The sequence below is a fragment of the Trachemys scripta genome, chromosome 5 (genome assembly GCF_013100865.1).
Source record: "Trachemys scripta elegans isolate TJP31775 chromosome 5, CAS_Tse_1.0, whole genome shotgun sequence".
In the NCBI taxonomy this organism is placed as follows: domain Eukaryota; kingdom Metazoa; phylum Chordata; order Testudines; family Emydidae; genus Trachemys; species Trachemys scripta.
The window spans coordinates 19,440,580-19,465,769 of NC_048302.1; the positions used below are offsets into that span (position 1 = coordinate 19,440,580).

Genomic DNA, 25,190 nt, shown 5'->3' on the forward strand with positions numbered 1-25,190 from the left:
GACTTCTGCCATATGATACAGTTTACTGTACATAAGAAAAACTTTTAACACTGTACAATCACATAAAGGTCATATGCACTGTTGCAGTGCAAAAGTAGATTTAACTGTAGTCTTTACTGGCATAATAATGGCTTTTTGTAATCCTACAAAATTGCATTCTCATATTATGTGGCCTGAATGTTTTTGTTTTTGTTTTTTCCTTTTTTTTTTTTTCTTTTTCTTTTACTGCAGGGTTTGCCTTTGGTCCACAGTTAAAAGGACACACAACAGCAGCGGAGCACTGAATGGATGCAGCAGAACAAATGTAAAGGACTGAAGTTATTGCAATTATATAAAACATGGAGAAAGAGGGGAGATACAAACGCCCTTCTGTGAAATAACCCTCTATCTTTTATGCATATTCAGTGCACATTTCCTATACTTAAAGTATATGAAAAGTGTACTAATATAAAACTAGTGGGATTTCTTTTTTTTTTTTTTTAAAGAAACAGGTGACGAGAAGAGAGAGGAGGAGACAGAGAAAGCAGGGGACAGAAAGAGAAATAGTGAGTTGTTACTAAGAATCCTGATTTTTTTTTTAAAAAGTTACATCCATGTTAGTCCCATAATATTACAGCTGCTCCTTGCAAAGGGAGTCCTAAAAAGAAACAATGAAGAAACTTGGTCTGAAGCTCATATGGAGGTGCCTCGGTCTGGGTCATTACCGATATTGAGCCCCAGAGTAGGAGTTGGTTGGTATGGGATAGATGACATTGTTTTGATAGGACTTCTGAAAAAGCCCCCGTTAGGTGCCCTGTGCCTAAAAGGGCCAGTTCGGTGCTCAGGCATGTTGCCAAAGGAGAAACCAGAAGCGGCTTTAGCCGACAGCGTACGGCTAAGAGTCTGGATCTGTTCTGGTATGAAGGTTGTTGTAGTGATATGAGTGTTCCTGAAGTCACTGATTTGCTCCAGTGCTTGGCGTGTGGGCAAAGTGTCAATGTCCAGTGGGGTCAGATCAATTGATGAGGTGGAAAACTGTTTATGGGGACTGTCGTCATCTGTGCAGAGGCTGTTAACACGTCTATGAAGATGTTCCAGGTCAATTTCCTTGTCATCCTGGAAAAGAAAAAGAAGTCGGGCCATTTATTGTTGCCACTTTTTGCTGGACTGAATCTTTACAGTGGAACCTGAACTGCCCAGGCAACGTGACTAAAACGTAGTCTAACTTTAACTAAAACTTTGTGCCATGGGCAGCCGGTGACCCAGCCGTTGGGGTGGGCTAATCCCTGACCCTTCCCCTTGTGCCCGAGGCTCCACCCCTCCTCCTCTCCTTTTGCCCCCTTCCCCGCAGGACCCCAGAGCACCCCCACCACGGGGCCCGGCCCAGCGCCAGCCTCCGTGAGTCCCTGTGGGAGGCAGGCTGGCCAGCTTTGGCCATTGCAGAGCGCTGGGAACTGCAGGAGGGAACCTAGGCTATTTGGGGAGGCACAGTCTCCCCCAGCCTAGGATACCTGCCACCCCTGCTTTGGGCTAATTTACAACAGCTGAGGTCAGGTATAAACATCAATGGTAAATCTTTCCAACTGACTGATGCTGACTGGATTAGAAGGAAAACAGGTGCTCTCTAACCTTATAATTCATCTATTTTCAAACCCAGCATCTTAAGTACTAAGCTGTAGGTGCTACAAATAGATGCTTATCATGAAAGTACACATTTAGAGCCAGGGTATTTGTGATTTAGATTAATGACAGTTTGATAACAATCAGCTTTATATAATGAAGATGAAGTGTAAACTCAGATGACTGGGGCGATACCAGCTTTTCTTGAGCTTCATACTGATAACTAAATGTGAGCTTCACATGGGAGCCTTTGAAGAATTGGAATATCCTCTTCATCAGCCTTAATTCTGGCTGGGCTCAGATTGATTTTTCTATTTATTAGCTGAAATAGAATACAGCTGAACTTCCAAACCATTTCGGGGGGGGCGGGGGAGGGGGAGAGGTACTGGTGGCTCATTTGCAATGTACCAGAAGAGGATACACAAGATGATTTTTAATTGTAATGCCAACAGTGGGTTTGATTCTCCTAGTTACAGTGGAGCAACTCCACTGACTCCAGTGGAATCACACTGGTGCAGGTAAAAGGAGAATGAGGTCCATTGTACTTATTTTGGTGTGTGACCACACCCTCCTATACTTGCCCTTTTTCTTCCTTAAACTCCCCAAAGGACTTCAATTAAAAAAATCTTATGCCAGTGTTATAGCAGAGATTTTAAATGCACAAAAATAAAAAGGTACAAAGCCATGGGCCCCAAAGTAACTGTACATCAGCTGTAGGCCACATATATATTAATACTGAACTGCAAAGCATAACTCAGAAACATGCAAGGAATGTCCCCACTAATCAGGTTGTGGGGCTTATTCATCACAGAATGAAGTTTTAACTAACCTTCTCAAAATTCACTTTAGTTTCCATGAAATCTACTGACTCTTCCAGACCAAATAGAGAAGTATCACAATGCATAATTCTAAGATGTCAGAGATACCAGAAATAACAACAGCACGGGCCATAGTGGTGCAGGCTTGCAGGCTTGATTACTGCAACTCATTGTAGGTGTGATTCAAAGGTCATTGAATCAATGGAAAGACTCCAGTTGATGTCAGTGAGGTTTAGATCACTGTGTCTAGGAATGAACCCACGCCCCCTGAAAAAGATCCACATAGTACAACATGTGACAGCCCATCTGCTTAGCAACTCAGGTCACCAAATCTCTCTGTACTGAATACTGAGTCCAGTTCAAGGTCTGCGTTCTATTATTCATGGTCCTTGGTACTTGAGAGACCACTTTTCCTTCTTTGACCAGGACCTACCGTGACAGTTGTGAGACTCTCAGGGTGTGTCTACACTGCAATTAGATACCCGCAGCTGGCCCATGCCAGCTGACTCAGGCTCACAGGGCTTGGGCTAAGGGACTGTTTAACTGCAGTGTAGACTTCCAAGCTCGGGCTGGAGACCGGGCTCTAGGACTTGGTGAGGTGGGAGGGTCCCAGAGCTTGCCCTGCAGCCTAAGCCTATGGAACTCACTCCCCTAAGAGATAAAAAGGTACAGACCTCACTACTGAGACAACTAAATGTGGGATTGAATTTCCCTCTATAATTTATGCATGCACAGACCCATCCATAGACATACACCACACCCACTGAAACAAAACCAAAACCAACTATACTAATCAAACTATTTCTCCTATAGGCCAAGGAAGAAGATGGAGAAAGATTGTTTGTTCTTAAATAATTGGGAGGTGCTCACGTGCTATGGTAACAAAGGCCATGGAGAGTCCAGATAAATACTCAGAGGCTCAGTCACAGTGCATAAATCATGTTTTTGCTACTGTAGCACTGTTTTAAGTCTCCTCCTTTTTTCTAATTTTCAAATTTATAAAATAACTTTTATACTACTAAAATTTTAAATAGCAATCAAGCAAATGTTTAAAATTACATCACTGAGGAAATATTGCAACTTGAACTAGGTGAATAATGAATTTTTTTGGTCTGCTGCCAATTCTAATAAATTGAAAAAAATTGTTTTGGATTGAACCCCGAATAACATCTTTCAAATTTTTTGGTGATTCAAAAAGAAAAATTTCTTTTCAGGTTGATTGGAACATTTCATTTAAAAAAATTGAAACATTTTGTTTTGCTGTTTACCATCTTTGAACATTTTTGACTTTTAAAATAAAATTAAGGGAAATTTTGAAATGAAAAGTTATTTTGAACCAAAATATCAAAATGTTTCATTTTGAAAATGTCAAGGTTAATTTTTTTTTAACTGGAACTATTAGATGCAGTTAATTTGTAAAATATCTCAGTGTTGCTGAATCTGCATTTTTCACCAAAAACGTTTCGGTCAAAAGATTTCACACAGCTCTACCTGTGACTTAGCTGAGCCTCTAAAGGTCTCTCCAATATTGCTGCTGATTCTTCTGTTATAAGACTGGAAAAAATAAGTAAGTGGTATTCTTCCTGGCTCTGCCCACAACCGAAGCTTTGCACACTCAATACACCAAGAAGAGACGTCACTCACAGTAAGATTGTGCATAATATGATCATTCCTTTTTCTCTCTTGTGTGTTTTGATGAGTAGTGAAATATTCAGCAGTGTTCACATTTAAATTATCATCAGGCTTTAGAGTCAATATCCCATTCAGATTAATGGGGAGAGTTCAGTCTTCTCTCAGAACTTTTGTTTAAAGGCGTCTGTAGACTCAGGCAGACATCATTGAATCGGTTACTTCTGGTTCACGACTGGCAGGTTATTTTCGCAACCATAGGACAATTATTTTTCAGTATAAATGCTTGGATTCTGGAGCACAAGATGGCAGCCATCAGGAAAAAGAGCTGGCTTGCTGACCACAAACTGTTCCGACATGACCCCTAATTCTGGACTAGTGGCCTGGAAGAGCCAATGGATTTCATGGAAGCTAAAATGAATGTTCAGAATGTTAGTTAAGATGTAATTCTTTGAATGATCCCCATAGATGGGATAATGGGGACATTCAGCTCTTGTTTTCATACTTATTTTAGTTTTGAGTCAAGCTTTTCACATCAATTTTAAGACATAAATTTAAGAGCAAGCCAGTAAACAATATTAAAAAGTACAAGGAGGCCAACTTATAGCAGCTGAGGCAATGATAACTTTGAATTTCCTGACTTCTATTAATTTGAAATACACACACATACACAAAATAAGTATCAATGTGAAGTTTCTGAAAGTTCGGGCGAAGTGCTTAAATAGTAAAATATACCAAATGATCATTTACTGGTTTTAACTGAGAGTTTCCTGTTTCAGAGGAACCCAGGTTAAAGAGAAGAGAGAGTTTTCCTTTTTAACAACAGTACTTGCCAGAAGTTTAAAAAAAAAATCTCAGAAATGAAACAGTAAGCAAAAGGTTTTAAAAATTCAAAGATCAATGCTGTAATTAGTGAGTGTAATTATTTCTGTCTGATTATACAGCATAAGATTGGCAGGCACAATACTGGGGAAATTGCAGATAATGGCAAAACCATCACACACAAACTCAAAGCAATATCCTACAACAGGTGTCTATGGCTATGTAGATAGAAAAAGTGTAATTGGTGGTGATGCACTGTAACTTGTCAAGCATCCTGGACTGCTATAAAATGGCACATCTCCCACTAAAATCAGTTGTCTATAGTTCTCGGCATTTTAGAATTCCCTGACCAAGATGTTAAAAAATGGGTGTCCATTTTCAGGTTTCTAAAAAATCTGGCCTGGTTTTCCAAAGGGCTGAGCACCCTCAGCTGCCATTGACTTCAGGTAGATATTGAGAACAGAAGCAAATAGGAATGCAGGTCCTCTGCACCTCCAAAAATCATACCAAGTTCATTTAGGAGCCTAAATATGGATTTAGGAGTTTAGCTTTGGTAACCTGTTTTTGGAAGTCTGAGCTATTGCATTTGGGGGGCATGTTTTGAATGCCGGAGTGAAAGAGACCTTTCAAACTCATTGGCAAAACCTGGAGCTGATCCACAATAGCAGGCATAATGTACTAATTACTGATGTATTACTAACATAGTATTCTACTACTAATTGTTGTGTTCCATTGAGACCAGTTCCCTGTCACACAACACCAATATATAGTATTTATTTTCTTTTTTCATTTCTTTTTGGCTCTTTTAAAAAGGAGAGTCAGATTTCACGATACAGGTTTTCAGTGACCTTGCTCATCTTACAAATCAGAAAACTATGGAATTATTTCAGAACTTATGTTTTCCTTCCCCCTTTAGTGCTATAAATTCAAGACAACAGTATGCAGACAGCATGAAGATATTCCACAATAAATTAAAGGGTTCTATACCTCTTTTGATGGAACCCGGGAGCCTTTCCTTTTATTCCACCATGTTTCCAGCATTGCAATGAAACAGGAGAGGACAATCCCAGCAGCCAGGATACAAAACACCCCTGCAAAGCTCTTTATGTCCAGGGCACCTCCTTTCTGTTTGGTATCCACTGATGAGTATAGGTCACACTGACCATTCTTTGGCCACCACTTATGCTTCAGTATATCCATGTCTCCATTTTGCTGAAGTTCTAAAATCCTTGGGAAGAAAGTACAGAATAACCGGTTATGTCAATAACAACTGAAAGCATAGAAGTGGTTGAGAACGTGACCATACCACTATTCTATCCCATGCATGTGGATGGCAAAACAGATGAGTTCAAAAGGGATGACTAATAAGCCAGAAGAGGAAGTTTCTTGGCTGGAATACTGGGCATGGTGCCCACCCCCTGTATTTATTTTTCTTCTTTTAATTACCCTCAGTGGAAGTTATGTGTATTTCTAATTGCATTTCAAATACAGAATAGTATATATTTTTTTCTTGCTAACCAATTTCTCTAATTTGGGCTTGTTACGTACAGAATAATATTTTGGGCTTTATTAGTTTGAAAAGAAACAATTTGCTTTGCAAAGCAAGGACATTGCCAGACTGTGCCCTGGCAAATTTAACTCAAAAAGGGAAAGTTAGTTTGGAAGATTCATTTAATATTCCACTTAAGACCGTTCTTAGCAGTTTGGGTCCACATTGCCTTAGTGAGAGCCTCTCCTCCCTGAGCAAGAGTGTGGCAGCTGTAATCAGTTAAGGCTCTTGAGTTCACATACCTCCACTCCCGTTAAATGGGAAGTGGCTGGTGGCAGGGGACTTTCAAGCAAGGGTCTTTTCTCCCACCCTTGCTTTAAAACAGGGATCTCAAACTCAAATCATGACAAGGGCCACATGAGGACTAGTACATTGGTCCGAGGGCCGCATCACTGAAACCTTCCATGAGGCCCCACCTCTGCCCACTCTCTTCCCACGCCTTCCCTGCCCCCATTCCAATCCCTTCCCCAAAGTCCCCGCCCGAACTCTGCCCCCTCCCTGCCCCTATTCCAACCCATTCCCCGCCCCGGCTCCACCTCTTCTCCGCCTCCTCCCCTGAGCATGCCGCGTCCCAGCTCCTCCCTCCTCGAAAGTCCTAAGCACTGCCAAACAGCTGTTTGGTGGCGGGAAAGCGCTGGGAGGTAGGCGGAGTAGTGGGGATGTGGCGTGCTTGGGGGTGGGGTGGATAGGGAACGGGGGGTGGGGTAGGGAGCTTGGTGGGCTGCAGGAAATAACCCCATGGGCCACGTGTTTGAGACCCCTGCTCTGAAAGACCATGGATTTATTGGTTAAGTTACAAGGCCCATATATTTTGCCAGGCCTTCCATGGAAGGAGAGATGTGGGTTGAAAGGGGAGACATTTATTTTGAGAGGCTCTTTTGTGTGTTTATTGATCCAAATGAACCTTTAATTAACCAAAATAAATAATTCAGTAATTACATTTTTAAAAACTGATAAAAGAAAATGGAATTTTCCCCCCTCACACAAATGATCTGTGTTCCTTAGTAATGTCAGCAGGAAAACCAATCAGTTGCATAGTCATTTGAAAAACACTATGCAAAAAACAAAGCACATACACACATGCAAAGTGCTGGAACTTTCTCATTCAAAACCAGGCATTACATCAAGTAAGATTTTTTTTTTTTTTAGTACAAAATCAAAAAGAAAAAACATATAGGCCTAATTCTGCAAATGCTCTGTGCACAACAGTCCAACTGAAGCCTCTAATAATACAATAAAACAAATGGACATCGTATGATGTGACCCAGAAACTTCTTAGTGCTAACTGGCATGGGGCACAGACGGGGTGCATAGGGGTTATAGGGATCTCTTGGGTCTGGTATGTACATTCTAGTTCATGAAAGGGTGTCGTAAATCAAAGCCAGTGCCACAATGGTCATCAATATCATCACAAAACGCATGTATGGATATTGTGCAAGGAGTTACATATATACACTGAAAATTATGTTCTGTGGCAGATGGCTGGCGCCATTATGGTGGGTCCCGTGCTTTTCCTTCATGTGATGGGTCATGTGCTGCCTTTTACCCCTATTCTTGGGCATTGAGAGCTCCATTAGTGCCCTGATGGGAAAGAGAAAGGGAGCGGGGAAGGGACCCGGCCCATCCTCTACTCCGGGTCCCAGCCCCATCAGCTTCACGGGCTTTCCACCCTCTCGGGCAGGGTTTCTCTCAGTCCTCTCTGCCTGGGGAGTCCCTCTGCTCGAGCAGGGTTTCCCTTCCCCTGGTACTCTGATCCTCTGGTTAACAACAGTACTCCTGCAAACTACAGTCAGCTCTCCTTCCCCCTCCCTGGGGAAGGAGAGCTGGGGTTTTTATTAGGTCTCTGGCAGGGCCTTAATTGGCTCCAGGTGCTCTAATTAACCTGTAGTAACCTCTCCTCAGTCCCCAGGGAATAAGGCTCTGATCATCCTTGGGCTTATGTATCTCCCATCTATCACTTTCTTGCTGCCCTCTGGCTTTACTGTATCACAGTTCTTAAAATCTGTGTCTAGGGACTGGTCGCCAGCAAAAGTGAAAAACAGGTTTTCCATCAAACAAGAAACGTTCATCTGGTCTGGCTGTTTACAGGTTTGTGCTAGTATATTTGTAGGACTAAGACGACAACCTGGCATCCTTCACCTTGGAAGTAAATGGACAGCACGTTTGCTTAATGAAAGAGGGGTCTCAGCTAGGGTTGGCCGAAATGCAGAAGAGACCTTAGGGTGAGATAACTTAACAAGTTGATCTATCTAAAGAAGCTTTAGACTCTAGCAAGTGCGGTATGATTTTGTGTTATATGTAACCAGTTGTTCCCAATAGCTTTACTTACCATCACTTGAATTTATCTTTGTTAATAAACTTTTCACTATATATAAAAAGTGCTGTGCTAAGTAGTGATCTTGAGCTGAATCTTACAAGTTGGTGTGTACTGCTCCTTCTGCAAGCGTTCATGGATAAGGGGATGGACGCTACGGGGAACGCTCCGAGGACTTGTGGGTTGGTGTGTGGCTATAGCTAACCTGTAGAGAGCGAGAGCAAGGACTGCAGAGGCCTGGAAGGTAGTGCTTGTGCTGTCAGAGGCTTGTGGTTTCTGGGACTGATTCATGACAGACAGACAACACTTCCTCATCCTGCTTTCACTCTATGCATCCGAAGAAGTGAGGTTTTTACTCACGAAAGCTTATGCCCAAATAAATCTGTTAGTCTTTAAGGTGCCACCAGACTCTTTGTTGTTTTCCTCATCCTAAAGGCTGGTGGTGGAGATGGGGCCTCACAACTCTGGGTAGCCCTAGGGAGCATCACTAGTTTAATTTAGCCGTGCTTTACAATGTGTCCCATATGCAGATTATTTTGATTTTTTTCAACATGCCAATGCCATGTACTTTATCATGCCAATGAAGTTACTGAAACTTTGTTTCAGCATATACAAGTCCTTCAGTGTCTTCCAAAAGTGGACCTATAACTATGTGCCTTTCCCTGGAACTAGTAGTAGGAAATCTCAACAAGCCAGTCAATGGTCTGGTTATTTTCTTTTCTGGGGGGTGTTAAATCTCAGCAATGACTCTAGATTGAGTTTTCAGAGTCCAACGTAGGAGCATTTTCCTGAGCAGTGAGTTAATGTCTCTGTGCACCTGAAGTAGTCACTCTGGAGGTCCAACCCAGATTAATGAGTCCCAGAGTTTTAGGAAAAGGGGTTTGTCTCTTTTCAGGGCCCTGAGGCAACAGAGGAATTTCCAACTAGAAATCAGCCCAGGTAGCTCCGGAGATACAAGAATTACCTTGTTTATATTCCTTTATGTTTAATGATACAGCAGTGGGACACATTCTGTGCTGTTTCTCTAGGGGCCCAACTCCGAAGGTGTAGCTTGGGAGAGGGAGGTCAATTGTGGCTTTAAGCCATGTTTGCTGGTCTGGATTCTGAGTTAGCAGTCTTATCCCTGGTCTACCTATGGGGTATGGCTGCCTGGAGCAGCCAAGAATCTCTGTCCTGCTTAATACTAGGAGACACTATTTCCTGTCTTGACACATCCATACCAGGAGCTTTGAAGGGGAGAGGACTGCATACATCAGCCCTATGCTGCTCCTGCAGTGAGGGAATTCTCTCCCAGACAGCTGTGTTACATTTATAGCCCTTATGCGCTGCTAGAGTGGCACATCAGGGTTGGGGCCACAGTTGTCCATGATTTTAGTTCTCACTGTACTTGCATTCAGCATCTGGTTAGCATTTGTTTGGGCATGTTAGTCAAAATATAGTCAGCATCTCTGACAATCAGATCACTTCTATATAGGTCCCTATACATGGATTTAGGGGTCTAACTTTCAGCATCTAAGTTCCATCATTTTGGCCTTTATATTTTTATCTTTGTGAATTACTATATGCCAGATACATAAACCAGTAATGGAAAAACAGTATGGGGGCTGACTGTTTTTTTTCTCAATGGCAGCTCTAAGCCCTGAGCAATGCTATTTTCTTCCTTTTATTCAGTCGGTAATAGACAAACATCTGGAATGAATGTGCTATTCTCATTAATTAAATTATTTTCCATTTGTCAGTATAATTCCTGATTATACAAGACATCTTTTTAAACAATAGAAATTTGCAACAAATATCAAACTTTAGCTTGTTCTGTAAGACAGCAGTTCATTCCTAATTGTATCCCTAGTAATGATTTTAATTGATGAGCAATCATGTATAAGGTTAATAGTTTTAAGAAAATAAAAAAAAGTAAGCAAAAACTAGGAATACTAATTATACAACTTTATACAGCAGGTGTAGCAATGAAGAAAGCTCATTAAAAATTAATGTAAAATTGCAGTTGAAATGGATATACATCAAGGGAAATTATTGGAGCATCAATGGTAACTTGATCAAATGTATTAACTTGATAAAGACAAAAGGCCAGATCCTGGTCCTACTGGACTCAGTGGGTACTTTGTCATTGACTCCAACAGAATCAAGATTTGGACCCAAAAGAATAGCCACTACGTTATGAGATTTGTGAATATTGCCAAACATTTCTGTAGCTCTGGAATTATTACTTTAGAGATTTTTGAAAGTGAAAAATGTTCTTTAATTGGAATCCCCTGGAAGCTAGTAAGGATCTTATATTGAACCTATAGGCACCAATATGATTTTGTGGTGTGCAAACATTCCACAAGATGGCAGTCTGTGCACAAAATTACACACTTCTGCTGCAATTACTGTTCTGAGCATATGAACTATACTAATAATTCCAGGCTGTAAGCATGGATTTTAATAATTTTAATGTTTGATTTTTATATTTAATAATGAGTTATAATAGACTAAATACACTTCCTCAATGAACATGAAAATATGATGTCCACTATGGTTGACTTTGGGCTTCTGAAACAGCATCAAACTGTTTACAAGTGAACTTTTCCATTAGTACTTTGCTCTGTGGATACTGCAGTGTCAGAGTAGAATAATATTACAATGAACCAACACTAGCCAGAAGTCTATAGGTATAGTTGGAAGTCTATAGGTAGGCTGCATGATTTTCATCTGTCCTGATGTGTTACAATATTAGAAAGCTTGGCATTAAAGACAAAGTCTGGAAACTTGAACTGCAGTAATCTTGCTTGACTGAAAAACATGACCTTTAAAACTTGGTTATTGATAGACTCTGGATCTTAAAATATTTTTCTTTAGCAGGTAAGCTGTATTCTAACATTTTTCAAAGTAATGATGTAAAAACTACCCCCAAAATATATATAACGTATATATTGAATTCTTTTGTTTCTGTATTACCCTGGCTTTATTGCACCTAATGCTACATCAGAAATTTTATTGGGCAGGGAGTGAAATCTAGTGATTAGAGCAAGCATGTAGGAGAGGTGACTGTTTCCCACTCTGCTACCCTCCTTTAAACCTCTCTGTACTTCAGTGTACCATTCTTTAAGATTACTACAGAGCCCAACCATTCTCCAACTGAAGACAATGGGAACAGAAGCAGGTTCCCAGTAATACTATGTACCTTACAGATTTGTTGGAAGACATAATTACTGCTTTGAGATCCCCAAAGACAAGATGATATTAGGATTACAAAGTATTATTACAACAATCAAAGCAACTGGGAGAGTGCTATTTTCAGCTCTCGCTTTTGCATTTGTTCCTTCTGCGTTATAGATGACTAAATCTAGAAAGAGACGTAACGGTACATTTACAGTGGGGTCAGGAGCTATTTTCCTAGATGGTTTGAGATGGCATGCGATACTGAATGCCAGCCTCTTGTGTACCAAGACATGTTAACTGGAGGAAATACTTCTGCTGAATGCTTCTTTTCACTGCAAACAAAAGCCGTGAGCAAGTGCTAGAACTCAGGTTGCTCCTAGACTCCAAATTAACATTATGAAAATCTTTACCCATGTGCAGCAGGGATGGTAGAGCTTTAGATTAATAGAGCATTAGCTGCTTAGCATAATGAGGAAAATAATGGTCTTATGCTTAAGATACTAGAACTCAAGATCCGTGTTCAGTTCCCAGCTCCACCACAGACTTCATGTATGACCTTGGGCAAGTCACAAGGGGACACATTTTCAAGAACTGAGGAGCGGCAATTGGTACCAGATTTCCCCCCTCCCCTCCCCCCCCCCAAAAAAAGCTCAGCACTTATTTTGGCAATTGAAATGTAGCTAAGTTCTTATGAGAATCGGGCGTTGATTGGGAGTGCTTTTATGCAATCTGGCCACTACTCTTGATGGACTTCAGGTCCCCATTTGTAAAATGTGGATAACACCACTTCCCTACCCCACAGGGGCATTGTAAAGCTACAATTGTTAACAACTGTGAGTCTTTTACTTACTACAGTGAGGACCATATCAATACCTAGATGGAAAGATAATAATAGTAGATACTTTCAACCAGTCGGAACTCAGATAGCAATCATGCTACGCTGTGATAAAATTTATTTGGTCATTTTTGTTCCATGACAAAAAGTGATGTGACACCATCAACTACCTGAACCTTCTGAGTGACCACAAATGTCCTCATTCGCCAGACATTTGCCCATGGTAACTCCCCTTTGTACTGCTTTAGCCACCCAGGAGTGGCTTAAAGCTGCTGTGAAGAATGATGGAGTTATCTGTATTATTTTTTATGAATATCACATGCATTCAGTTACCTGTTAGAAATTATCCTGCCTGATTGCACGGAGTTAAATCAAAGGAGGCTGTTAGGGGGAAAACGAATAGGAAACAAAACAATGACAAAGATAAGGTACCTCCAAATAGAATACCCAGGGTCCTTAAGAAAACAGTGGGGGAGCTATTTAATTGGGAAATGCCCACCTGCCTGGCTCCAACTAGGCTAAGAGGTTAATTTCTTCCAGGCCTAAGCCTAAGATCAAGAGGGCACTAAACCATTTAAGACCCTGGCCCAGACAGGAAGAAAGTCAGAGTGGACAAGAACTCAGAGGGAGAAGTGCAGAGTCTGATGGGGTCTAAATTAGCTGTTACCACTCAAGAAAGATCTTGGCGTCACTGTGGATACTTCTCTGAAAACATCTGCTCAATGTGCAGTGGCAGTCAAAAAAGCTAACAATGTTAGGAACCATTAGGAAAGGGATAGATAAGAAGACAGAAAATGTAATGCCACTATATAAATTCACGGTAGGCCCTCACCTTGAATACTGCATGCAGTTCTGGTCACCCCTATCTCACAAAAAGATATATTAGAATTGGAAAAGGCACAGAAAAGGGCAACAAAAATGATTGAGGTTATGAAACAGCTTCCGTGTGAGGAGAGATTAAAAAGACTGGGACTTTTCAATCTCAAAAAAAGAGATGACTAACAGGGGATATGTTAGAGGTCTATAAAATGGTGACTTGTGTGGAGAAAGTGAATAAGGAAGTGTTATTTACTTCTTCACATAACACAAGAACCGAGGTCACCCAATGAAATTAACAGACAGCGGGTTTAAAAACAAACAAAAGAAGTACTTTTTCACACAATGCACAGTCAACCTATGGAATTCATTGCCAGGCAATGTTGCGAAGGCCAGAATTATAATGGAGTTTAAAAATGAACTACATACATTCATGAAGGATAGGTCCATCAATGGCTATTAGCCAAGATAGCCAAGGATGCAACCCCATGCTCTGGGTGTACCTAGCCTCTGATTGCCAAAAGCAGAGAGTGGATGACAGGGGATGGTTCGCTTGATGAGAGCCTATTCTGTTCATTCCCTCTGAAGCACCTGGCATCAAACACTGTTGGAAGATAGGATACTGGGATAGCTGTACCATTGATCTGACCTACTATGGCTGTTCTTATCTTATGTCTCTCTCAGACCAGAGGTGAAGGTAGCTGAACTAAATGGAAACTACTAAAACTTGCAAGGAAAGGAAAACGTTTGGATGAGACCAGATAAGTAAAGACAGTCAGTACCTTTGGGCACACACTGTTTGTTTGGAATAAGTCTTTTTGAGTCGCTTTAATTAACTGCTGATCACAGGCTCACAGAGGAAACTTTCTTACAGTTGGGCCTGTCATGGTAATACAGTTGAAAACGGGGGGGTGCCACCCCAGAATCCAGTCAGAAGGGTAGAGCTATGGGGTTCTATTCAAAGAGAGGTAAAGATGTTGCAATCTGTCATCTGAGGGGTGCATTGATCACCCTGTTGCCATGACTGGATGGTGGGAATAGGTGTTGTAGCTTCATGATCCAGTCTAAACTGGGGTGAACTGTGGAGTTGCATGCTGGAAAAATGGCAGATTGAGCCCTGACACTTGGAGGGAGAGATCACAGGTACAGTTTGCCCCTGAATTGTGACAGCTGCTGTAAGGGGGAAGCTGAGGATTCCCTAGGTGTGAGGGAATTCATAGCCAGTGCTATGCCATCCTTTCTGAACTCCATTCCCCTCCGGGGTAAGTGGTGTGACCAAAGCAATGTGTGCTTGAACAACAATGTAGAGCAACTCTTAGGCTGCTCTAACTTGTTCCCCAATCCTGGAGCACAGGAAGGTGGCAGAATCAGGAGGAAGAGAAGGATGACTAAGTGTAGCCCTGGTGCCCTGGAGGATTTGACCCACAAAACTGAGAACAAACATCTCATTCTCTGACTTGGATAGAAAAACGAAACAATAAAATATGGACCTTATTGTTCAGAATTAAAAATAAAGGGTTCTTATCAAACTTGTGTTATAAAACAAATAACTTCATTGCCCTTCTGTTTTGCTCAGCAATAAGTAATCGGCCTCAGAGTATATAACACTGGGCAAATGGATCCTCACTTCTTGTAAATTAGCTACATTGAGTTGTGTCAGAGGAGGATCTGGCCCTAGATTTTTTTTCCTCCTAAAACAGATAAATACATAATGTAAATCTATAATAAGGTGGCATCCACATTAATAAAATGAGGCACGAATTATATTTATTATTACATTAAACACCAGATAGTGTTCTAGAACAGTTTTACACTGGCTGCATGGTTCTGATGCGTGCTACAATTCTGAGAGTTAGATTAAAAGAAAAAAGAAGTCTTTCAAGTTCTCCTGCATACTTTTAATAAGGAAAGTGTTCAACTGAACCTAATCAGCCTTTAACCTTGCATTTATCTCTATTTCCAGCCCAGAGGAAAATAAGGAGAGAAGTATTAGTATCCTTTTACAAATCCTAAATGACAACGAAACACCTACTGATATTCCCAAGAGAGCTACATAAATATCATGAGTTCATTAAGCTCAGTGCTATTATAGTAAATATCAAATGAATTAGTTATGGTAAGTCACTTACAATATATAACTAATGGTACCAAAACAAATAAATGTTTTCTGATTTGGCTTAGCTTTAAGGAAAGGTAGATCAGGTTTCCACACTCTACTAGCATCACAATTATTCTTTATGTGGTATTCCAGATTCACTTAGAAAGTTAGCTAAAAAATTTACAGTAATACAGGACCATACATATCAGATGAACACTTAGGGACTGAGTCCCTTCTCACTTTTACCAGTGCAAATCAAAGTAATTCCATCAAAGTCAGTGGCATTACACTGATGTAAAATATGGGTGAATGGAGAATCAGGACATCTAGGTATGGTTGTACTCTAAATAGACAGTAAAGCGGGATTCCATGTTGCTGAATCTATATATAGTTTGCTTAGTTTAGAAACGGAGATAGTCTTTCTAGGACTGCCAGCCCCACAAACTCAACTTTGGGAACCAAAGGTCAGTGAGGTTCTCATGCATCATCACCATTAAAAAAAGATAACAGAGGCCAAATTATGTCCTTGAATTATCCAGATAACCCCACTGTGTCAAAACTATTTTCTAAAGTGACACCTATGCAATATTAAATGTTAAAGAGATGACACAAGTTTCACTCAGGGCATAATATGGAGACAATATGATTACACAAGCATAATCCGAGGCCACAATTTGGCCTGCCAGTATCTTTATTACTGGTAATGATGCATGTGAAGGAAAGAATCCAGCTTGACTCTCAGATCCCGGGTTGCAATTTCAGGACTGGCAGTTAGAAAAACCCATCTCTTTTATTCATAAACTGAGTAAATTTGATGAAGAATCAACACCACACATAACATTTATGGAGCTCCGTGTTACCATTTAAATACAATTACCGTTCAGTGTAGAATGAAACTAAGGTTTAAAAAATACTGCTATCCTTACTGTAGGCTATGTGTGGAATTTTCTAAAGCACTCCATGCTGGTCTAACTCTGCTGCTATTGAAGTCAGTGGGAGTTTTGCCATTCACTTCAAAGGGAGGATAGGCCAACAGTGAGCACACTTGAAAATCCAACCCTATGTGTTAGGCTGTAAAGGAGATGTTAGTGTTCCATGTGTAAGAACAGCAAAGGATGCTTGTAGTATATAAGAGTTAAAAGTATTAAATGGGCTCTTTCGGTCACAGGGTACTCCTTAGACGCCTTTTCAGAAATCCCACCCTAAACAATGTTGTCTACAGTGTCACACACCAATTATCTATTACTCTAGGAATCAGTATTGGCAATGAACCAGACAAACAGGTCTACAGATGCTTTAGACCAAGTTGCTTCACTGTTTGTTTTTAGGACTCCATTTGTTGGTGAGCATGTATGGATTTAACTGTTTTTTAAAAATTACAGTTATTAGTAGCAATTTACTATTTCTCTCTCTCTTAAATCATTACATTGCATACTCTATTCAGACACTGTTCATATTGGAAAAGTTAAACTGGAACATAAGGAGTAAGCTCTAGTTAATCTGTTCTAGGCCATCTCCTAATGTCATATGAAAAAGATCAATAAATGAGGAGTTCACAGAAGCTGACCTTCTATGGAAAGAGTGTGCAAAATCATCCTCCACTCACTGAGAAGCAATTGCTTGCAAAATCAAATTAGCAACAGAATGGAGCTTAAGAGTTGTGGTGACTAGTGAACTTTCATTTTGATATGTTTATGCTAGCTGTAAAAGTCAAACACTCATTACAGAAATGGCAGACATGATCTTTCATAATATGAAAGTTGGTCTGCAAATGGAGAGATAACAAGTGTAATGAAAGCAAGCTAGAAAGATGCAAGAGAGCTAAAAAAGGAATAGACAATGCCTCCCACGGAGACAGAGGGTATAATTGCAATTGGAAAGAGAACAGTTTTAGTGATCCTTTAAAATGTCGGTGTCATCCTGGAGCATAGTGTGATATTTGGGTTATAGGGTGGAGAAAAAAAATCTTTCATTTTAGTGTGAGAATCTGGAAATAATCATCTTTGCTTGGAGTCATGCTTCAGGCAGTGCAAAGCCTCATTCTTATACAAAACTATCCAGGCTCGCATTTTTGGAAACAAAATACAGAGCAGTGGCAGCAAACCTCATGAGCTTATCAGCTTCATTAGCTTAGTCTGCAACCTCAAAATTAGGACTGTACACATGTATTTGATATATGAGATACATATTCTACAGCTACACGTATGCAAAAATAATAATAAAAAATAATAACAACAACAACAATATGAATATAAGATGGCTATTTCTCCCATAGGTTTTTCAGCAACCTGTTTGTCCAGTTGTTTAAAAAGAAACTAAATAAAGAGACAGCACAAACATGGAAAAATCTGTGGGAAGTAGACAACATTCCAAAAATATGGGGAAATAAGTGGATAAACATTCCAAAGATCAAATCATATTAATACATTTCTATGTCTGACACTTACCATTTTAAAAGCATCACAAGGGGTTTTAACTCCATGGCTCACATTAAAGTCAATGGGAGCTGCCCAGATGAATACCAGCTCACTTCTTGTATGTCTATGGGTTTTGAAGTGAAGAGACAAGGTGAACCAACTTCTGGTTGTTAGAGACACCAATTTTGGAGCTTACACAGAGCTCTTCTTCAGGTCTAAAAAATGTAGTCAGAGTGTCACAGCTAAATACAAGGCAGAACAGATTGTTTAGCATAAGTAGTTAACAGATTGTTTAGCATAATCTGTTCCACCTTGTATTTAGCTGCGACACTCTGACTACATTTTTTAGACCTGAAGAAGAGTTCTGTGTAAGCTCCAAAACTGGTCTCTCTAACCACCAGAAGTTGGTTCAGTAGAAGATACTACCCCACCTACCTTTTGTCTCTAATATCCTGGGACCAACATGGCTACAACACTGCATACAACAATGGAAGGTTTTGAATTAAGACTTTCAAAATGGCTTATTTTGAACATGAACACAGTAAACTAATCCGCTTTCAAACTTGGCTAGATTTACACCAACCCAAACACTCATGTCCAAATCTACCCCCAGGACCCTTCTAACAAGGAAAGTTTATGAATTCAAGGAATTCTGTTAGAATCCTTACTGCCTCAAAATCCATTTCTACAATTTGATTTGTTTTTCCAAGCACGAAGACAAAAAAAAAAAAAAAAAAAAAATAGAGGCAGAGGAAAATCAAACCCATGCAGTTTAATAAGAGCACTTCTCCAAGCTTCTGCCTGAAACCTGAGTAAAGAAGCTAATCTTTTATGTACTACGCCCCAAGGCCCCTTAAAAACTGTCTAGAAAATTAATGAGAAAACCTGTGATGTACAATGTAATAATGCTGCTGTTTTGGGTAAGCAACATAGTCTATTGTTATAGGCTCCAAAAAGGAATTCAAATATTCATTAGAAACTGAATTCCTTTCATTGAGTGCTCTTGTAGTTAGCAAAATCCTATCCACACTGTACAGTCAGCATACAAACATACATCATACAATAGGTGCGAGATGAGAGATGAATGAGTAACAAAGGGACTGCACTGTGAGAGGGCATCAGCGTTGGCCTAATGCTGGTCCTGAACACTTTTGTTTCCAGGGCATATCAGCCAAGCTCACCTGAGAGAAATGTAGGATTATAACGTTTGCTACCGCTAGCCTTGACATGTATTCAGACTCTTTGACTTGCCCTGGATGTAAATGGAAATGATAAAAGAAAACATTATGTAGTATAATGTGGCAGCAAGACTGCCTGCTTGGCATACCAAACCAAGTCTATGCATAAGGGATAATTGATGTGTTACTTCTTCACTTTACAATTTAAGTTTTTCTCATGCATGGGGAGATTTGCTAGGAATTAGTCTATTCCATCTTCTTAATGAGACTTATCTATTACCTCAGATAATGTATCTATTCACTTTAACATGCCACACTGCCTACCCTGTGTAGGGAGGATTCTACAGAATTTAGACAAAGGAACTTTCCAATGACAGGTTTCAGAGTAACAGCCGTGTTAGTCTGTATCCGCAAAAAGAAGAACAGGAGTACTTGTGGCACCTTAGAGACTAACAAATTTATTAGAGCATAAGCTTTCGTGGACTACAGCCCACTTCTTCGGATGCATATAGAATGGAACATATATTGAGGAGATATAACTTGATTATCACTTCAAAAGTTTTTTTTCTCTTAATTAATTGGCCTCTCAGAGTTGGTAAGACAACTCCCACCTGTTTATGCTCTCGGTATGTGTGTATATATATCTCCTCAATATATGTTCCATTCTATATGCACCCGAAGAAGTGGGCTGTAGTCCACGAAAGCTTATGCTCTAATAAATTTGTTAGTCTCTAAGGTGCCACAAGTACTCCTGTTCTTCTTTTTGCGAACTTTCCAATGCATTTTTAAAGGATACACTCTCTTTCAATGCACTCATGTGACTATTAACATGTAGCTAATTATATACAATATAACTATGTAATTATGTATGAGTAATAGATTAGATTTGAGTTGTAGGTTTAAGTGGTAAAGCATAAATAGGATTACACCACAGGATATATAACTAGAGGTATGTATTATTGGCGTGTGTGTGGTATATAAGTAAGAGAACATATAGCCTTGATCGAGAGATAACCCTGTACCAGTAAAGTGTAAGATTACTGCAAAAGATGTGTATAAGTGCTGATGTTCTGGAAACTGTGCAGCAATAGACTGGATAATAGGCTGCAATGTACCAGTTCATACCACAAAATGCCTGATAGAAGCATTTCAAGGGATTCTGTAATAACCTCAAATTGCTATGTTAATGAGAGTAAGGGGAACTAAGGAGGTAGCCTATGAGAAATGGGGCACCATAAAATTCATAGCATTTGGAAGTGCAAGAAAGAGGTAAACAGCCTTATGCATCGGTATGAGCCTTAGTAGGTGTAAGCGTAACTCAAGATAAAAGGTGTTGGCTGTTCTGTGTGTTGGGTGGGAACGAATAAGGAAATCCCAGAATGACAACTGTGGGTGAAGATGATCCTGAGGAGGAAAACTAGTAAAACTCCAGGGTACCTGAGCAGGAGATATGAAATGTAAGTGATGACACATTCATAGGGCTAAACGCTTTGCTCTCTCTCTCTCTTTCTCTCTGTTATTGTATTTTAGTGTTTGTGGGATTGTTTATCTGCTTAGTGAATTTGTTAATAAAGGAATTTGTGGTAAACTGTAGTTGTTTCTCGTGTGCTTTTAGGGTCTCTCATTTTAATGATACTTATAACAATATTCCAGATGCTGTAGTCATCAGAAGACCAAACCTTTTTTGACCACTGCTGTCTAAAAGATGAAAAATGATCAATACACCAATCCATCAATAAAGCTACAAAAAGTATAACAAAGATGAATAAAAATGGCACTGAAACACTGCTAACTACTTGCAGTTAAAAATTAATAACTAATATCTTATTCCACTGCTGTGCCTCTTCTGAAGCGCCGTGAACTTCTTTGTACAATAGGAGTAAGAACTTTAAGCATCAAAATGTTTACTCACTGGATGATATTACTGTAGATTTCAATAACAGAAGTGGCTTGATAAAAACTGAGTGCTATTCAATCCTGATAATCTGCAGAAGGACTGAGTCTCTATTCTGTTACAAAAGGAATCTCTATGTATATAAGAGCTGTGGGAAGCTAACCCATATTTTTATCTTCCAAACTTTGCATAATCAATTGTTTTGGCCCTTTCTAAATCTTAATGAATAATCATTGTATAAAACCTGCCAGACAACCTGCCAACCTTAAGCATATTCTCACCAGCAACCACGCACCGCACCATAACAACTCTAACTCAGGAACCAACCCATGCAACAAACCTCGATGCCAACTCTGCCCACATATCTACACCAGCAACACCATCACTGGACCTAACCAGATCAGCTACAACATCACCGGCTCATTCACCTGCACGTCCACTAATGTTATATATGCCATCATATGCCAGCAATGCCCCTCTGCTATGTACATTGGCCAAACTGGACAGTCACTACGCAAGAGGATAAATGGACACAAGTCAGATATCAGGAATGGCAATATACAAAAACCTGTAGGAGAACACTTCAACCTCCCTGGCCACACAATAGCAGATGTAAAGGTTGCCATCTTACAGCAAAAAAACTTCAGGACCAGACTCCAAAGAGAAACTGCTGAGCTCCAGTTCATTTGCAAATTTGACACCATCAGATCAGGATTAAACAAAGACTGTGAATGGCTATCCAACTACAGAAACAGTTTCTCCTCCCTTGGTGTTCACACCTCAACTGCTAGCAGAGCACCTCACCCTCCCTGATTGAACTAACCTCGTTATCTCCACACTGATATATACCTGCCTCTAGAGATTTCCATTACTTGCATCTGAAGAAGTGAGGTTCTTACCCACGAAAGCTTATGCTCCCAATACTTCTGTTAGTCTCAAAGGTGCCACAGGACCCTCTGTTGCATTGTATAAAAGTAATTGAGACTCTCAGTATCTGCAACAATGCAATACAGTACAATCCAGACTCAGCTATTTAATGCACTTCTAGGAAGGACTGGATGGCTCAGGGGATTGGTTGTACAATATGGAGCCTTTCATTTTCACGGATAACCCTTTCAAATCTAGCCTCGGTTGATATTGTTCAAAATTGCTACTTTCTGAGGGAGTCTAATGTTCTGTGTGAAATGGGTGGGCCGTCTCAGTCAAACTTCTAGTGGATACATATACATCAAATAAAGCCATTACCATAAGTGGTCCCTTAGTTAGAAGTCTAAGTACAGAGGCCAACAACTGAGTGAGCATTGAAAATTAACTACTTTCCCTGAGACTTGGTCCATCCAGGTCAGATTTCAGACTCATTCGTAGGGCTACGTGAAGAAACTTGCACTGCTGATCCTCACACTTTACCTGCCCTGTGGTTACGCAGAAGACTTCACTCTCCAGGGCTTTCAGTCTAGGACTACTGGGCAGATGCTCATCTGGAATAAGTTGTCAGAGTTCCATGGAAGCAACTCTAACTATGATCATTTACAGCGGTTGAATAAGTTTACTTAATACTGTTCCTACCCCAAGCGCACACACTCTCCACATCTAATACTTCATGTTACCATGCCACATAATTACATTTAAGTGTTAACTAAAACATATGTTACAGACACTGCAAATGGCAAGTACATAAAGGAATACTGTCAGTTTAAATTTTTGAAATTGGATAATTAGAAAAATCCTGGTAGAACAATAATACACTCTGAATGTATTTTTTTTTAATTCCAGAAATAATTGTAAATAATTTTGTCATTTTCTGGCAAAATTTACAGATTGCCTTGCCTTCCCATAAGGATGTTTGATTTCTATCCTGCATTGGATAACTTTGTCATGATTGTCTGTCTGATGAAACTGAATGGGTTTCTTATGTTCTATTAATAAAAGTAAACAACACTTTGGGCCAATATCAGCATTTAGTTTCCCATGGCTGGTGCCCCCAATTACTCATCTTGTTTTCTGACTACTAGTGACTATCCAATTCCTACTAAATAAAAATTCTAGTCAACTCAGGAGAATGGGATATCTGAGGAACATACGGCTATGTAGCACTGAGAGCATACATTGTTTATATCCTGAGGGTGTATTTACAGCTTGGCCAGCTACATCTGTAATTACAGGGGAACATCCTAGAGGAAGTATTCTGATTAGTCAGACAGGCCAACAAGGGACTCACTTGTCTCCATTTTCACAGCTCCTTTCTGATATTCCTGTTCATCTAAGGTTGTCTCTTTTAGCTGTGCAATTTTGACCCTTCAAAACTCAGAGGACGATTCCCTGGCTCAGCCTTTCCTGTAGTAACTGAACCTTTTCTCCCCCCTTTCCTCCCCCCCCTTCCAAAATACATAGATAATTAAGAACTCTCCTACAAAGGCCTCCCAACAAACCGCAGGGCTCTGTTTTTGACATATTTACACAATGCCATGTCATAGCACCGTAGTATATCCCATTAGCTCCAGCAGAAAAGAATGTTCATTTTACGGTGTGTAGCAGGATGTCCTTACCAAGGGCAAACTATATCCATTCACTTTATCCCAGCTATCCTATGGCAAAAAATAAATACTGAAATAGGACATTTAACACACACACGATGCTATATTTACTCCCCTCCAAACTAATGGCATTTAGCTAAATTGTGCTAATGGCTGCCTAGGGAAATTCTCATTTACATCCTTCATGGCTGTGGGTCAGCATCAAAAGGTTTGGCACTGAGATGCAGTTTGGATAAGTAGGGAAAAGCATAGAAGCTTATCCAGAGGACCTATGCAGATCCTTTTTTAAGGTCACAGACCTGAGGCCATATTCAACCCCTACTGTAGTTCTTTTTCCGAATTAGGAAGAAATCAGTCCCAGCAAAGCAACTTAGATAATCTCCTGCATCCTGCCATCAGTCAATTGATTTGGATACCAAAGTACATTGTGTGTTTCAAAGAATACAGTTTGGATTCAGCAGCAGCTGGGTCCCATTGGAGAGGCTACCAGAGGTGCTGAGGCCCTACAGTGTAGGACTAATTTGACATAAGTAACTTGACAAAAGACAAACTTCATACCTCAGTGGGCATGATTAGGAAGGTGAATGGAAGATTAAGTTGTAAATAAGAGCATAACAAGCATTAGGCTGGAATCAGTCTAGCTAAGGTAAGCAGGAACACTCTGGTACTAGGGACAATGGACAAGATAAATGTAGAGATTGTGTTATTCATGAACAGCATGTGGACAGAGCATGCAGTATAGGGCTGGTTCCTGAAAAGGAACCAGGCCAATCGTGAAGAGTGTGATGCAACGTATAGTCAGGAATGCATGGGGTTGATAAAGATGTATACAAAGAAAAGTTCTGTGGTGTAACTTTGGATTTGTGATCTAGCCTGCATCCACCTATGTTCAAGCCAGAGCAGCTTGGGAATAGTGTTGCTGTATTGCTGTATAAAGGTACCTGAGTGACAAATTTCTTTGGGAACTGAGTGGAAGAGAGTCTTGGGGGATCCCAACACACAGCAGGTTCCACTAAGGTGAAAAGTCAAGAGCTTTAGGGTGAGGCTTTGAGGACGTAGCGGGCATGGTCCTGGGTTTGGTGGGAGGCAGTTAGGGCTGTGTTGAAATGTTCCCCATGCCTGTCTGGTGGAAGAAACAGGATGTGTGTGTGTCAGGGTGCTGGGGGGGAGAGGGAAGAAGTTCCTAACCCCAAATTCTCAAGCCTTGAAGATGAAAATTCAGGTTACGTTCAAAGGGTAGATAGTCATTTGTTGATGAGTAGGAAAGATACGAAGGGGTTCTTATTTTAACCCAGTCTGTTTACTTGTTCTTAATTCTGTGTCAGATGGAGAATTAGGCTTGTACTGAATGGTTCTGTCACTGTGCTGCAAATTCACAGCTGCATGAGAAGATGCACAGTAAATCACTGTCCTTTCACTGAAAGCTGCAATAAATAATGCCACATGAGTTCCACCCCTGAAACTGCTGGAAACTGAACTACACTGAGAATTTCCAGGGGGGAAAATGTAAGGAATTAAACAGTGCACT

The 25,190-nt window shown here is 40.3% G+C and overlaps 1 protein-coding gene across 1 annotated transcript in view; it reads right to left on the reverse strand.

Moving 5' to 3' along the window:
• Positions 1-214: 214 nt before the first annotated feature.
• Positions 215-25,190, reverse strand: part of GRID2 (glutamate ionotropic receptor delta type subunit 2) — a 1,042,513-nt gene continuing 1,017,537 nt past the window's right edge. The window contains exons 15-16 of the mRNA XM_034772953.1: positions 5,856-6,096; positions 215-1,095 (exon numbers count right to left, since the gene is read on the reverse strand). Of these exons, the coding sequence (XP_034628844.1) occupies positions 673-1,095; positions 5,856-6,096 (664 nt within the window). The 3' untranslated portion in view covers positions 215-672. The remainder of the gene's footprint in view (positions 1,096-5,855; positions 6,097-25,190) is intronic.